General features: G+C 57.6%; 1 protein-coding gene across 6 annotated transcripts in view; it reads left to right on the forward strand.

The window, feature by feature from the left end:
- The first annotated feature begins 1,430 nt into the window (after nucleotides 1-1,430).
- PHF21B (PHD finger protein 21B) overlaps nucleotides 1,431-15,710 on the forward strand; it is a 94,761-nt gene continuing 80,481 nt past the window's right edge. For 3 of the 6 annotated variants that reach the window (XM_047786010.1, XM_047786009.1, XM_047786011.1), the window contains exons 1-2: nucleotides 1,432-1,769; nucleotides 2,624-2,689. In XM_047786010.1, the coding sequence (XP_047641966.1) occupies nucleotides 1,716-1,769; nucleotides 2,624-2,689 (120 nt within the window). In that variant the 5' untranslated portion in view covers nucleotides 1,432-1,715. Of the gene's footprint in view, nucleotides 1,770-2,239; nucleotides 2,448-2,623; nucleotides 2,690-15,710 lie in introns of those variants that run through there. The other 3 variants (XM_047786007.1, XM_047786008.1, XM_047786013.1) reach the window with 3 other exon arrangements.

A 15,710-nucleotide genomic window follows, 5' to 3' on the forward strand; every position in this document is an offset into this window, starting at 1 on the left:
CAGAGCCCACAAAGTAATCTCTGATTCCTGGCCAAGTGCCTCCTGAATGCTAGGTGCTGCGGTCAGGGAGGAGAGGCCCCTAGGGTTTGGGGAGTCCAACAGACAAAGGCAGAAGTCACTTGTGGCAAATGGCCTGATTAGAAGTCCAGAACAAGGCTGAGATCCCTACTTGGGGGGAAAAAACTCCAACAACTCCTGCTGAGAGTAGACGCATTGGAGGCATGCTGGCATATGTTGACAGGGGCATTAGCGGACTGTGTGGACCTGGGCACTTCCTGCGCTCAGAGGCATATGAAGCTATAATGATTCGTCAGGGTAAACGGTGGACGTTTACTCTGAATACAATTTACACTCTTCCCCCCATCATCTCTCAAACATACCAGGATGCTACCAATACAGCACAGAGCTTTCCGACGTTAATTGAGGAGGGTGGTAACTCCAGACGGTATATATCGACTCGGAGATGTTAACCTTTTGGCTGCGGGGCTGAGAGCTTTGAAACGTGATCTCCACAGCTCTAGTTATAATTGTTTTATGTCACGTTGACCGAGCGTGTTTACGATTTTTTAACAACAGCCTTAAAAAGTCCAGTGACATCTGTCGAGAGTTTAATTGAGAGTGTAAAAAAAAAATCATTAAAGGGACAGTCAAGAGATCAGTTTTCACACTGTTTAAACAACACGGTGGCCATCAGGCAGTGGAGGAATCTGGTGACACGACTAATTTAATCTCCCAAGTCGCAGTGCTAGTGTACCGAGGGCAGGAGGGGGTGGGAGACAATTTAAAGGAGAGGGAGCCGCGGGAGCGGCCCAAGAAATAGCAACAACAACAACAATAACAACAACAACAAGAGACAAAAAATAAAAAAAAAATAAAGGAGAGGGAGGCGCACGGAGGCAGGGGAAGAGGGATCCCCGAGAGCCAAAGGAGAAAAGACACGGAAAGCGGACATTTCCCCTCCCAGTGTCAAGTATCTCCAACCCCGGCCTCGGGCTGGGCGTCCCGTTTTCCTGATTTGGCAGGGGGCGGGGCCGGGGCCGGGGGTGGAGAAGATGGAGGGCGCCCCGCACGGGCGGTCCGGGGACCGGCGCCCCAAGACGCGGACCGGCGAGTTTGCGCCCCTGAGCGCCGCCACTTTTGTTCTGCGCTCGGGGCGCCCGGCCGCGGCGGAGCGGCAGTGCGCACGCGCGGGCGGGGCGGGGCGGAGCGGGGCGGGCGGCGGGCTCCGGCCCCGCCCCCCGCGCCCCGGCCCGCTCCATCCGGGCACTGCCGAATTAGCATCGTGCCGAGGCACAACTTTGCCGAGGCCCAGCGAGATCCAGGCGCGCGCCGGAGGAAATATAGTCCCTGCCGGCTGGTGGCTCGCGCGGGCGGCGGCGGCCGAGGGGCGGGCGCGCGCGGGGCTGCGCGGGGCTCCCGGCGCCTGGGGGCCATGCGCCGGGCCGCGCCGGCAGCTCGGGGACCCGGCGCAACTTGCTGGGCAGCCTGAGGAGTTGGGGCGGCCGCGGGCTCGGCGCCGCGGCGCCCGGCCGCCTTTCTTCCCCCTTGCCAGACCCCTCCTTCCCTTTCGGCCGTGGGGGAGGGGGCTCGTGTCGACCCCCCCTCCCTTCCCCGGAGACCCAGTCCATCCCCGTCCGCCCCCTCCCCGGCGGAGCCGCGCAACTTCCCGGGAGCCGGGGCCAAAGTGAGCGTAAAGTGCCGCCCAAGTTGCCGGGATGGAGCTGCAAAGCCGGCCCGAGGCGCTCGCCGTGGAACTCGCGCGCCACCAGGTAGGCGACCCGGGGCTGCGGGCCTGGGGTCGGGGCTCCAGACGCCGGAGGCCGGCGTCCTCTTCCTTGTCGCGGGGTTTGCAGGGCTGGAGGGTCCCCTCCTCGAGCCTGCCCTGGGGGCGAGGGGAGTGTGTACCTGCACGGGACCCGGTCTGGACCTCCCCTCTGCCCCTCTTCCCCTCTTCCGTGCAGTCCTGCCGGGTTTGGGAGGTCGGAGGCCGGTGGGACCCGAGCCCGGCGTCTTCTCTTTCTTGAGCACGGTCTACAGGACGAAGGTCCCGGGAGGGACCCCCTCGGTGAACCTACCCGGGGCTTGTGTGAGAGTGCGTGCGCCGGCCCCCACCCGCCCCGTGCAGTCCTGCACAGTTTGCAGAAGTAGTTTTGGCGATTGTTGCTCAGGCGAGCAGCGGCGTGGCGGCCGAAGCCCGAGCGGTATTGCGGCGTGCGCGCGTGTGTGTGTTGGGGAGATTAGGACGCGACTTGAATATTTATGAGCTTTGCTCGACACGGACTCGCCGTGTTTACTTGGCTCTTTGTTCCTCCCCCCTCCCCCGGCACACACTCACTCACTCGCACACACACCCCGGCCTGCAAACTTGCACCTCTCGGGGCGCGCCGCCGGGTGGCCTCGGCCCCCTCCCCGCCCCGCGAGCTGCCCCGATGAGGCGGCAGCCACAGGTAAGCGGCCCCGCGCGGCACTGCCCGGCCGCCGCGCGAGCGGGACGCGGCCCCGGGGAACTTGGGGCGCGTGGCTGGCAGCCCGAGCGGGGGTCCGGGAACACTTGACCCCCCACCCCCACCCCCACCCCCGCCCAGGGCGGCCGGCCTGAGCCTGCTCCTCCGTGTTTCCGCAGAACGGCGACCTCAAGAAACAGCTCCACGAGAGGCAGCCGCGGATCGCCGCGCTCAGCGACAAACAAGTAAGCGAGCTGGAGCTTGGCCCCCGCCCCCCGCTCGGGGCGGGGAGGAGGGGTCGCCGGGCACTTTGGCGGCACCCTAAAAAGTGCCGCCCTCGGCACCGCGCGCTCAGACTCCCAAAGGAGTCTCTTCAGTCCTCAAAGTTACTCGCCCCCCTTTTCTGGAAAGAAAGAGCCGGGTTATGGGCGGCCGAGTGGGCAGAGCGCAGCTCCCGCAGTGGCCGAAAGAGAGACGCTGCACTTAAAAGGCGGCGAGCAGCCCGGCGTCCATTTTGAGCTGGTGGACATGTTTTTGGAATGTGGCAGTTTCTCCCGGCTCAGTGTCCCCCGCTTCACGCTGGTGTGAGGGCGGGAGGGGGGAGAGGGGGCGGCCATTCGGGCCTGGACACCGAAGTACTTGGAAGCGATTTCTTGGTTCCCTTGCAAATCTTATTTAAAGCAGCGTCCCTCTGGGCCCCCCTCCCCTCCACTTCTCCAGCATCACTTTTATTCTTGGAACCTGACGCCCGCTCCCGGGGAACAAAAGAAAGGCGCCCCCCAGGACTCCCCAGTTCTGCTCCAACTTTGGTCATGGGCATCAGGTGTAGCTTGGGACCCGCGAGAAGCTCCTCGAGGTGGGGGGCACCGCCACCGACCCCCTTCCGGCCCCTCGGCGAGGAAAAGTTGTCCATTGTGACTTAGTTGCGCTGAGCTCAGCGGTAGGGGTTTCAGCACCACGAACAGATGCCGCCGCCGGAACGCGGCCGGCCGCGCGCCCCCGCCCCCTCCCTGCCTCCCTCCCCCCATCCCGGCCGCTCGCGCCCCTCCCCCTCCCCCTCCCCCCCGCGCTCCCTCCCCGCACACTCGCTCCCGCCCCTTCCCCGAGCCGAGAACTTTGAGCGGCGCAGCCAATGGCGGCCTCGGGGCTCCGAGGGGGGCGGGGGCGGGGGGGTGCCCGCCCCGCTGCCCCCTCCCCTCCCTCTGCCCGCCCCGCGGGCCCGCCCCCGCCCCGCCGCGCCCCCGAGCCATCGATCGCGCTTCCTTCGGAATGCCGGTCGCCGCCGTCGGCACCAAACTTGGACAGCGGCCCCCCCCCCCCCCCCCCCGCTCCGCCGCCCCGACTCGGCCGCCGAGCGGGTCCCCTTCTTCCCCCAAGTCCCGGCCGGGTCTGCCCGATCGGAAGCCCCCCTCCCCAGAGGGCTCGTCGGTTGGCGGGGAGATGTGGAGGAGTCTGGAGGGGGAGAACTCGGAGGCCGGGTGTTCATTTCGAGTCTTTAAAGTTGAGAAGTGGTGGGAGGGGGCGTGCGGGAGAGGAGGGGGCCGGGGGTTGCGGAAAGAAAGATGGCTGTTCCCGCGGGTCGGCGCCTGGTCGGGGGCGCCCGGCTGGACCCGAGGGTCGGGACGAATGCGTTAACCCCTTTCTGGCGGTGCCGCGGCCCCCTTCCCGGCCGCGCGCGCCCGCCCGCCCCGCGCCCCCGGCCAGGAGTGGAAGCTTCCATTCCCGCCGGAGGGGGGCCCGGCTCTCGGCCCCGGCGAAGTCGGGGAGTTCGCGGGGGGAGGGGACCCGGGCCCCGCATTAGCATTTTGATTGCTTTGATGCCATTTTTGGAGGGGGAGGGGTTGGAAGACCCTTCTCCGCGGAGCACAAAGATGTTTAATCACTGTGTAGAATCAAATCAGATACTTTCTTAAAAAAAAAAAAAAAATCCTCCACCGAATCTGGTACCGTGTGATAGCTGAGGGTTACTAAGCCCCTTTTTCACTGGGTAAAATAGCAAGTTGTTGACTCTTTTGCTCCAAGTAGAAGATTTAAAAGGGAGAGCGAGAAAATCCAATAATCCCGCAGCTTTTATTGCAACAATGTCTCTTTATGTGTGCTTCTACATCGCAATAGTTTTACTATTTGGAGTGGCTTTTCGGAGCTTAGGTTTGATCATGTCTGTATTGTGGCAACTATTTCAAGGCTGTTTAAATTTTTATGATGATAGTAAATGAGTAGCTATTTATTATCTGTCATGCCTGAATTTAGATGAGGCTGAGGAGAGAAACATTTGAAGATCGTGTTTGGAGGTTGTGGTGGCGCTTGGGGAAGGAACTGTTCTGCTCCAGGCTGCCTTTGCCTTTAAATTTGAACTCGGGGAAGGAGGCCCGTGAACGGACTGTACCTCCATCTTTTTGTGTGTCGGAGTGTGTGTTGAAAAAGAGAGAAAGAAAGCCACAAAAACTTTTGTTCTCTGGCTTTTTCAAAACAATTCTCTTTGAAGTGGCTGAAAATACCACTTGGGAAGCAGCCAGGGCTTGTCCTGGCCATTGGCACTTGTGTTGGTAACTGCAAGTGTGTTGTTTTTCCTTTTCTCTTTGTGGCATTTTATGTAGCAAAGGGCTCATAAAAGAGAGAGGGAGGGGCTGGGGCCGTGGTGCAGCATGCTAATAAAGCTGCCTCGTCTCTCCCAAGCTCCGCCGCGAAATCTTTCCGAGGTCACCTACGAAATGAGTTGGGGAGAGTTCACATTCACTCGTTTCCCTCTCCTCGGGCGAGTTTGGTGGTGGTTGGCAGCATGGCTGGAGGAAGGTCAGGGAATGAGCTTCTGAAGGTGGTTCCGGGCTGCACCCAGGGTCTTGAAGGGGAGCGGTGGGCTCGTCTTGGTAACCCCGGCACCTGCCCAGGAGGAGCTGAAAGGCGGGATCAGGGATGAAAAAAGCCAGGATTCCGGAGTTTGTTTTTCACGCCCCGTAAACATGAGGGTAGTGTCCCTTTAGAGGTTCGCTTGGGAAGGAACACGCCATCTTCATCTCCGGTGATGTGTTTTTGTGCTGCTCCTGCTCGGAATATGGGACATAAGGGTTAAGTTTCACTGAGAAGTGCCAATGCGGATGATGAGCTCGGTGGTAAAGAAAGTGGTCGGAGGATCCCATCATCCGCATTTGTTAGAAATACAATAGCAGGGAGTAATATCTTTGGTGCCCGCCATCAATTTCCCATGCACGCCCTTGGCACTGGGATTTTTTTTTCGTTACTTCTGGAAACATGGACGAGTGCTCGAAGATGTTTATCAAGGACTCCTGGAAGTAGAGAGGTGGTTTGTTGGTCCAAAGTACAGAGATCCAGATCCTGTGTAAGCATCCAGCATCTCCAGAGGATAAACTAGGGAACCAGTTTCCGTAGGACCTGGCTATTAGAAAACAGAGTTCATGTTTTTTTCCTTAAAAACAAAAAAGAGAAAGGGAGATAAAGGGCAGTTGGTCAGCGCCCAGCCGTGGCCCAGCCCTCCGTGGCCAGACCGCATTCCCGTGTGGCACCCCCCCACCCCTGGGGTGTGAATCTGGTGGAGGCTGGACCCTTCGTCTTTAACAAGATATGATGTGTGAAGACTCCATTAGTTGCTCCAGTGGTTTTACGCTGTGAATTTGCAGCACATGCAGAGAGGCAGTAACATTTTTATCTAAATTGTCAAGCAACAAGAACTTCCGTGTAAATAACAGCCCCACATCATAAATACCGGAGATTTTTTTTTTTTTCCTCCCCTCTGTCTTTGGAGTTCTCAGCACAGCGTTCAGCTGCCATGGGAAGGGGCATCTTCAGACCTGAACTTCATGCAAGTTCAGCTTCCCCGTGGAGTGAGAAGAGCCTTCTGTATGAACGCAGTCTGTACCAGTGTGGCAGACACACACACACACACACACACACACACACACACTGAACTCAGGGCCTTGCGTGCGGCTCGATCTGTCCATTTGATGGACTCTGGATTCCGAGGGAGCGTCCTCAAGTGCAGCAATAAAAATATGTCTTCTTGAAGGTATTATGTACGTGGCGTTCACCCAGGCACTGAATCACGTCTTGGCTGTGATTCACTAGCAGCATCGGACGCCAGAGGGACTCCACCAGAAGCATCCACCGAAGGCAACTGCGGGGTGGAGTTACTCTGAAAGCTGCCCACTTGTTTTCAGTCCCTCAGTAAAAGGATGCGCCATTTGCCAAGCCCTCCCCCCAAGTCCGCTCTCATCCCGGAGGCTAACTTTTAACCTTCCTGACCTGGTGTTCACAAAATCTCACCCTTAAAACAGCACCATTCCATGGAAAAGATCACTCATGCTGCTGCTCAGAGCTTCATGTCTCATATTCTGGAAAAGAGTGTGGGCTCGAGAGAGCAGGTGCCCAGGCCTGGCTTTGCCCTGTTGCCACCTGCTCGGCCTTGACCTCCCACTCTGCCTCCCACAGCCAGAGTCTCCTGGACCCACACTTTTCTCTGAGCCGTCTTCCGGGGCCCCTCTTCCCTTCCATCTGTCCACCACTCTGGTCCCTTCCCTATCATCCCTTAGCTGGAAGATTACAGCCTCCTCACCTAAAGCTCCACTCAGAAAGCTTTATTGAAGTATAATTCATGGATTGCATAATTCACCCGTTGAAAGTGTACAGTCAAGTATTTTTGGTATGTTCTCAGGTATTTGCAACTGGTCACTGCCATCGATTCTAGAACATTTTCATTATCTTTTGGGTATCAGCCCCCCGTCCCCACCCCCACCCCCAGTCTTAAACAACCACTAATCTACCGTCCGTCTCTGTGGAGTTGCCCAGTCTGGACTTTCTCATGAACAGAATGGTCCAATCTGGGCTCGTAGATGCTGAGTTTCTTCCACTGAGCACACCGTTTCCAAGCTCAGCCAAGTGTCACGCCTTCTTGGGTGTGAATTCTGTTCTGTCGTGTGGCAGACCCCACTTTGTGTCCGTTCACCGGCTGATGGGAGTTTGGGTCATTTCCGGCTCTTGGCTCTCGGCCCCTCTGGTTCCTTCTCCACCAGAGGAAGCGTCTTTAAACTCGAACAAGATCACGATGCTCCCTTGCTGGAGCCATTCCAGGGGTTTCCGTCTGCTCTCTGCAGGGGTGGCCCTGCCCCCCACCCTCCCCAGGGCTCGGCCTCTGCGAGGGGTCCCTCCCCCTGCCCCCTGCCCCCAGACAGCGCGGCTCCTGGCCTCGGGTACCGCCCGCGAGCATTTTCCTGCTCTGGAGACTCTGCTGACCGTCATCCGTTCCCATCTTTTCAACCCAGTCCGTCGTTTGGGCCAGGCTCTGAGGGCGCTTACAGTTCCCAGAGCAGTGCCTTAGAGGGGCTGGCTGCGTATTTACTGAAGGAGCAGATGCCCGGGAGAAGGTGGGTGTGCAGACCGGCAGGGACGTGCAGCGGGGCCCTAGAGGAGCCCCTCGTAGTGGTCCTTGTCGTGGGCCTGCCGTGAACAGTTTTTTCAGCCGTGTTTGGAATGAGTGGACACAGAGGTGAGTAAGACCGGCAGCTCCCTGTTTTTGGAAGCCACACGACGGAGTGCGGTTTAACAGCCACGTGTCAAGGAGACTCCAGAAAGGTTCTGTGAAAACCATGCTGTGTGTGTGGGTCCCCGGAGACAGAAGACAGCTTCCTGGGGGAGACGGGTCTGGGGGGGGGGGGTCCTGAGGACGCCTGGGGGTGTGGGCTGGAGATGCTGGTGGCCGAGCTCGGGGCTAATGGCCTGAGAGAAACTGCTGGTGGATTTCTGGCAGTTAAACCATAAGAGAGACAGACAGACAGCAGAGATTGCAGGGCAAGGGGGGCATCTAATGCCGGCGCAGAGCCTGGATTTGTGCTGGGGCTGGGAGAGGCCTGGGGCTTTCAGGGCTTTGGTGCTGAGATTAGAAGGGGAGAGAGGGAAGGAGGCTTGAACTCATTCCCTGCCTGGCCTGGCCATGTGAGCACCTTGATCTGTCACCTGCATGGGAAGACTCTTACAGCGACGATGGCATCTGAACATGACACAGGAGAGGGGGCTGCTAGGTGACGGGTACTTTGCAGGCTGAGGGGTCAGTGGCTATGAGCTGACCCTCCTCCTCACTTCACCAGGGCTTCTCAGGACCGAGAATTTGGTGGGGGAACACTTCTGGAAGCTCCTTGAAAGTGGCTCGGTGGGCAACTCTGCTGGGTTGGTTTAAGAGGAAAAAAAGTAGGAGTTCCCTGGTGGCTCGGTGGGTTAAGGACCTGGTGTGGTCACTGCTGTGGTGCAGGTTTGATCCCTGACCTGGGCGTGGTCACTGCTGTGGTGTGGGTTTGATCCCTGACCCGGGAACTTCTGCATGTCGTGAGCACAGCCAAAAGAAAACAGAAAAAGAAAAAAAGTATGTGTGTACATAACACGTATTTCCATGTATTGGCTAGGTTTCCATTACTGATTTTATTTAGACTAGTTGTAAAGTGTGTAATGACAAATAGTAAGTACAGAAGACCCTTGAACAACGTGGGGGTTGGAGATGGTGACCCTCAGTGTGTAACTTCTAGTCGATTCTCTGATTCTCCGTGTAAGGCAGATCCTCGTACTGGCTGGGGATTCGTCCAACCACAGACCCTGCAGTAGTGCAGTATTTACTAGTGCAAAAATGTGTGTGGAAGTGGACCTGCGTGGTTCGAACCCGTGTTGTTCAAGGGTCTCCCGTACGTTGAAAGATGCCAGTATATATGCACAGAGTCTGTGCCGTGTGTATATAAAGTGAGTTGATAATTTGTCCAGGATTATGTTACTAAAACCAGAGACAGGATTTGTTGAAGACAAAAAAATAATGACCCTTCTCCTACGGAAGTAAAATCTTAACGCGATAATGAACACAACTAGGAACCATGAGGATGCGGGTTCGATCCCTGGCCACCTCAGGGGGTTAAGGATCTGGCATTTCCGTGAGCTGTGGTGTAGGTCGCAGATGTGGCTCAGATCCCGTGTGGCTGTGGCTGTGGTGTAGGCTGGCAGCTACGGCTCTGATTCAACCTTTAGCCTGGGAACTTCCATATGCTGCAGGTTTTGGCCCTGAAAACAACAACAACAAAAAATAAGAAACAAACAAACAAAAATAAAACTGCGGAAGGCAGCAGTTGCTTTTCTTCCTATTTCTGTAACATTTAGGAGAGGAGGAAGAAGTCAACTTCTCGCAAAGTTTCTGCTGTAAAAGCAACATCTGGTTGTTGGGGAGAAAATTCACAGCACAAACGTGAGTCGTAAAACATGACCCCGCCGCTGCCCCTCCTACTGTGCGGACGAGAGCCGTGCTGGTTCTCAGGTGTGTTTGCGGATGTGTTCTGTGCATGTACACACGTTTGTAACACAGATAAACACGCTTAGTGGGTTACTCATAAGCACGTGCTTCCTAAACTTGTTTTTTACACTTGACATTTGTCTGGACATCTCTTGGGAACAACTCGGTTTAATTCCACAAACATGTAATGAGCTCCCGCCTGGTGTGGGGGTGGCTTTGATGGTGGGTGATGTGCTATTTTTAGTAATAGCGACAGCTCTCATCCAAGATTTTACACTAAGGCTTCACTGGCTGTGCTGGCAGAAAGTTTCTCCTATAGTCGGGGAGGCAGGTGTATTCATGGTTCCCTGTCCGGCCAGGCGCCTGTGTGGAGGGTTACCTGCCAGGCTCAGCCGGCAGGGACGGGGTGGTTGCTGTGATGAGGCGATGGGTCACTGAGGAGGTGACATCTGTCTGCACTGTGGAGAAGCAGAGAGGCAGGTTGCAGGCCCTGTGCCCTGGCTGTCTGCGGCCCTGAGGTTCTCCAGTGGGTCTGTCCCAACACTTTTTCTTTGGTCACATCCATGGCACGCTGAAGTTCTTGGGCCAGGGATTGATCCGGCACCATAACAGGGACCTGAGCCCCAGCAGTGACAATGCTGGCTCCTTAACCCACTGAGCCACCAGGGAACTCCCCAATGCCTCTTGGTGGGTTTTTTTTTTTTTTTGGTCTTTTTGCCATTTTTTGGGCCGCTCCCGAGGCATATGGAGGTTCCCAGGCTAGGGGTCGAATCGGAGCTGTAGCTGCCAGCCTATGCCAGAGCCACAGCAACGGGGGATCCGAGCCGTGTCTGCGACCTACACCACAGCTCACAACAACGCCGGATCGTTAACCCACTGAGCAAGGGCAGGGACCGAACCCGCAACCTCATGGTTCCTAGTCGGATTCGTTAACCACTGCGCCACAACGGGAACTCCCCCAATGCCTCTTTGATGCATGTCTCTTTTCCTTTTTTAAGGTTTAGTGGAAGTACAGCTCATTTACAGCATTGTGGTAATTTCTGCTGTACAGCAGAATGATTCAGTTATACGTGTACACACGTCCGTTCTCTTTCAGATTCTTTTCCCTCATAGACCATCCCAGACCCCTGGGTAGAGTCCCCTGTGCTGTACAGCAGGGCCCCGTTGCCCAGTCCGCCCATGGGCCTCAGCGAGATGCACGTCTTTTTGTTGGATTGTTGAGATAATCTCGTGACGTGTGGCTCAGGCCGGGCCAGGTGCACCTTCCCAGTGGGACAGGGCAGAGAGGGGCAGTGTCCCCAGTTAGACAGCTTGGGACCACTGAGGGGGTGCCCTCTGGTTCAGCCCTTGGCCTCTAGACTGTAACTTGGGGTACCCGGGAGGACAGAGGCCCTGAGGTCACGACACCAGGCTTCCCCTCCCTGTTGCGCCTCCAGTTGGCTCGCCTCGAACAGGTCCTTTTGCTTCCTCGAGCAGTTTCCCATCTGTCACGTGGGCATCATAGTAAAACCACCTTCCTGGGTTTGAGGTGAAATCGGGTGATGGGTGACAGTGCATCGAACTGCCAGTGGCCAAAGGGGTGATTTGAGTAGAATTGCACTGGCCACGTGGGTGACCCCGGGAAAGGCCTGCCACGTCCTTCGTGGCACCGGGGAGGCTGGAGCTTTTGTCCTGTTACTTGTCCTTCTTGGTCGAGGTTGATGACTGTGCTGTCCCCTCTGCTGGTCCACGGAGTTGGCTTTGATGTGTTAGCCTCTTAAAACACCTGCTGTCGGAACTGTACAATTGATTTCAATTAACTTTGAATTTTTTCAATGAGATGACTCTGATAATAACTTTGGTAATCCCATGCCACCTCATTAGAGCGGCTGGCTGGTGATTAGCCCTGTGATTTAGCAAGTTTTTCCTCCAACGCCTTTGTCTGTTCAGAAACCCAGTCATGGGCGCACTGCCGTTGTCGCTCCGCTCGTGCGAGCCGGTGCTCGGCGTGGCGCTGCCTGGTCCACCACGGAGCCCGCTGTGGGGTCTGAGCCGGTGGTGGGGGCCCTTCCCGCGGGCAGCATCTTGGGTACACTCTGGCCACACATGGGGGGCTTAAGGAGGCCCCTTTGCAGGTGTTGGCTCATTTTCTAAGTCCCTTGTCCCTGACATAGGAGGACTTCAGGGGAAGGATGCAATCACGGGTCATTTTACCCACGCTCTTTGGAACTTCCAGCTTTTGAGGAAATAGGACTCTTGGATTTTCCTGGAGGAAGAGTCCCCCTAAGAAGGCTTTTAACTCTGACTCTGAGAAGCATGGAAGAGGTTAAGCACCGCCTGGCCTTACAGCTGGACAGGCTGGACGTGTGACCCCAGCTCCGTGCTTTGAGGGCTGTGAAGTGGGACTAGCAGGCCAGGCATCGCCCATCAGAGAGCCGAGTGCTGGCGTGTAGGGAGGATTCCCTGACACGACACGTGGCGCTCTGGGCCGGATAAGTTCTCGACAAGTGGGATCTGAGCCTCACGAGTCAGCTGTCCCATCGGATGACACCCTGGGCCGCTGCTGGTGCCCCCACTGCTGCCTCAGTCACTGTGCACACAGCCCTTTGCGGACGGCCTGCTCTCAACCCTCATCCTAACTGGGAGGCGGCTGAAGCCCCGAGAGATAGAGCGGCTTGTTGACGTCACTGAGCTGGCAAGTGGCGAGGGAGCCGTGGTCCAGTTCTGGGCCGTTGTGGCTTCACGATCGCAGCATGCGGGGAACAGGACAGCACTCGGGGCCGTGAATGTGAAAAGTCGGGTGTGTCCTGTGACTCCAGGGCACGTGTTCTGATGAAGGGAAGTGGAGTTATGATGTCAGAGAGAAGCACCAGCAAGTTCGATGCTGTTTGTGTTGACGAGTGGGGATTTCACGGTGAAGCAGAAGGTCATGGAACTTGGGGCCGGGGGGCTTGGTCTGTGTCCGGTCTCTGCCCCTGGCACCGGGGTGGGGAGCGTGGGGCAGGCAGTGGGGAGGGCAATCTCTGTGGCATAGAACGAGCCAGCAGCAGGTGGTCTGGACCGACCCCCGGGCGAAAGCCCCCCACCCTCTGCTCTGTCATTCCCGCAGTGGCCTGAGCACCTCTGTTCTCCTCCTTGTCACTGGACGTTAAGGTGGAGGCATCTCCTCATTTTGAAATGGCCTCTGTTCTCCAAAGGAACAGACGTGCTTCCTTAAGATGTTTATTTGTTCGCGACTTAAGTGTGGTGAGAAATGGCTGATGGAGCTTCGTTCTCGTGGTGACCTCTGACCGCCACCAGCGGGCGTCCCCTGCGCTCTCAAGCGGGCTGCGCTTTGCTTTTTTCGTTTTTATTTTTATTTTTCCCTCGGTCCCTGTGTTGGTCTTGTTAAAATGCAGCAGAAAGGGCACCCGTGGGGGGATTTTTCCTTTTTTTCACTCAGGGTTGAGTGGCTCCGCAGCCCCATGAGTAAGCCAGGAAGGGCAGTTGTTGGGGTTCCTGTGGCAAAGTGGGGACGGCGCGGCTTCCAGGCCGGGCTGTCCTGAGGACCAGTGCGGGTGCCTGTCCCGCGTGCAGGGTGCCATTTCCGGCCCGCGGCGGGCAGCCAAGTTAGAGGGAGCCCTTCCCGGTGTAGCTTTTTTAACAGTCATGCGAGAAGCAGGGGCCTGGCGGTGCCCCCGAGACACGACAGCGGTGGAGAGGTGGACAGACAGGTGACCGTGGCTCTTGTCGGGACCGAAGCCCCCGGGCTGCTTGCTGTCTCCCCGGACTGGTGTGTCCCGAGTTGGGATTGGGCCCTAACCTTGGCATTCGGTGGAAATTGAGGGCCCAGGTCCCGCAGACTCAGCAGAGGGCGTCCAGAGGATACTCGAGACCAGGGGCCACCCCAAGCCCCTCCTTCGCTGGAACGACAGCCCTCATGGGGGTGGTGAAGGCGCCCCGGGCCCCCAGGCTCCAGTCTCCGGACCACAGTGCAGCTGCCCAGGAAGCATGTCATTTGGGTCAAGCCACTCCATTCTGTTCATGCTGTCTTCTTTCAGAAGCGACTTGCTCCCTGGAGGAGGCAGGCTGGGTCCCTCACACGGGGTCCTCGTGGCGATGGCAGGGTCGCTGGGGCCACCACCCTGGAGGCTTCCAGAAGGCGGTCAACTTTGAGAGCCCCGGCTTGCGATGCGCCCAAGGTGGGAGGTGACCCTGGGAGGAAGGGCGCAGCGCCTCCCGGGACCGTCCGTCTGTCCTACGAGACTTCCCACACGAGATTGGCCGGTGTGCGCCACGCTGGTTCAGTCCAGAAACATGAGTGCCTGCAGGGCTGCGCTTGGGGACAGAGGTCCGTCGTGGACATGTGTCTGGCAGAGGCCACGGCCTTACACATCCACAGACCAGAAAGTGTGTGTCAGATTTCGCCAAGTCACCTTCCAAAATAGCAAAGGTGATAAAAGACAGTAGTTTGCAGGGGGTGGGGGGGATTATCTTTAGGGGAAATAATTGCTGCCTTTTGATCTCTTGGGGGGAGGCAGCAGGAAGTTACCTGAAATAGCAGGTGAGGGTCTCTTGGCCTCTGTGGGGGATTCCAGCAGGCTGCCATGTGGGTGATGCTCTCATCAATTTGGGGAGAAGCTTTTGCCCCAGGAAAGAGAACAAGGGGGGGGATGGGGGCGGAAGATATGTTTCTCTTTGGTGTCACTCAGGCGGAAAGCCAATCTGCACATGTAAATGAACTTGAAAATGCAATTAAAAATGTATACATATTGGAGACTGTGATCCAGAATTTAATGTGAGCTGCAGGTTACCAAGCGACAAGCAGCATTTCCTACAATCAGTGGGACCGAATCTGCTCTGTGATTAATGCAGCTCGGTGGAGATGAGTGCAGCCCAGCCGGGCTGATGTCTCAAGCTGGAGTGTGACGGCCCCACTGAGTGTCACTTTTCTTTGCTGACATCACCAAGCTCCTTCTCCTGGTTGTCACTGCCGAGGGGACACGGACTCAAGAAGGTCCTTCCAAGGGCTCGTCCTGACTGGACAGGAGAGGTGACAGACACTTAGCCTGTCGTTGGGGACAGAGGTCAGAAGGGCCCTGGGCGAGGTCACAGCTGCCGGTGCTGGGAATGGGCGGATCTCGGGGACCCCCTGGCTGGGGTCTTAGAGCAGGAGCTGGGCCGGGGGTGCCAGGGAGGGGCAGTCAGGGTGGCAGAGCTGTCCATGTCTGGGTCTTGTCCGGGGTGTACCCACCAACATGTGCAGAAGGCAGTGCTCAGGGTTGGGGGGCGGGGAGGGCGGCAGCAGCCACCGCTGGTTACGGAGATGGGACACACGCCTGCTGGGCGCCCACTCTGTGCCGGGTGCTGGGGACACAGCAGTGGACAGAAGAGGCCTTCGAGATGTGCTCAGGCTCAGGGGCCGAGGCAGGTAATAGGCAAGACGCATCATAAATGAATAGGAGGGAAGGGGCCGAGTGTTTCAGCCAAGAGTAGAGTGGGTGGGGGAGCAGGGGGCGGCGAGGGGAGGCAGGTGGCTCCTTGAAATGGGGTGGCCTCAGGCGTCAGAGCCAGGCCTGCAGAGCAGCTGGAGGAGTGAAGAGGGCATTCTGCAGGACGAGTGTCCTAGGCAGGGGTCCGGGAGACAGGACCTGCCTGGCGTTTGCAGTGGAGGCCGGCGTGGCCAGGATCATGAGTGACAGGTGAGTCTGAGGGAGCCTGGAGCTGGTGGTTCAGGCGGGGTCTGACCTCCCCAGAACGGCTGTCCCCTGCCTTTCAGTCGCCAGCTGGCCGCGGCGAAGAAGAGAAGGTGGCCCTTTCATCAGGCAGGGTTTGGGCTAGAAGCTGGAAGTTACTAGAAGGCCAGTGTCAGTGGGGGTATCGCTCAGTGGTAAAGCACTTGACCGCAGAAGGCCAGCTTTGGCTCCGAGGCTGGAGGGCTTCCCTTACACAGGCACCTCCCTGGGGGGCCAACCGGTCGTTCTGAGACCTTCTTTGGTCCAATCAGCACTTGAGCAGCAAAGCGGAAGTGTCCC

This window comes from Phacochoerus africanus, chromosome 7, assembly GCF_016906955.1.
Source record: "Phacochoerus africanus isolate WHEZ1 chromosome 7, ROS_Pafr_v1, whole genome shotgun sequence".
NCBI classification, from domain to species: Eukaryota; Metazoa; Chordata; class Mammalia; order Artiodactyla; family Suidae; genus Phacochoerus; species Phacochoerus africanus.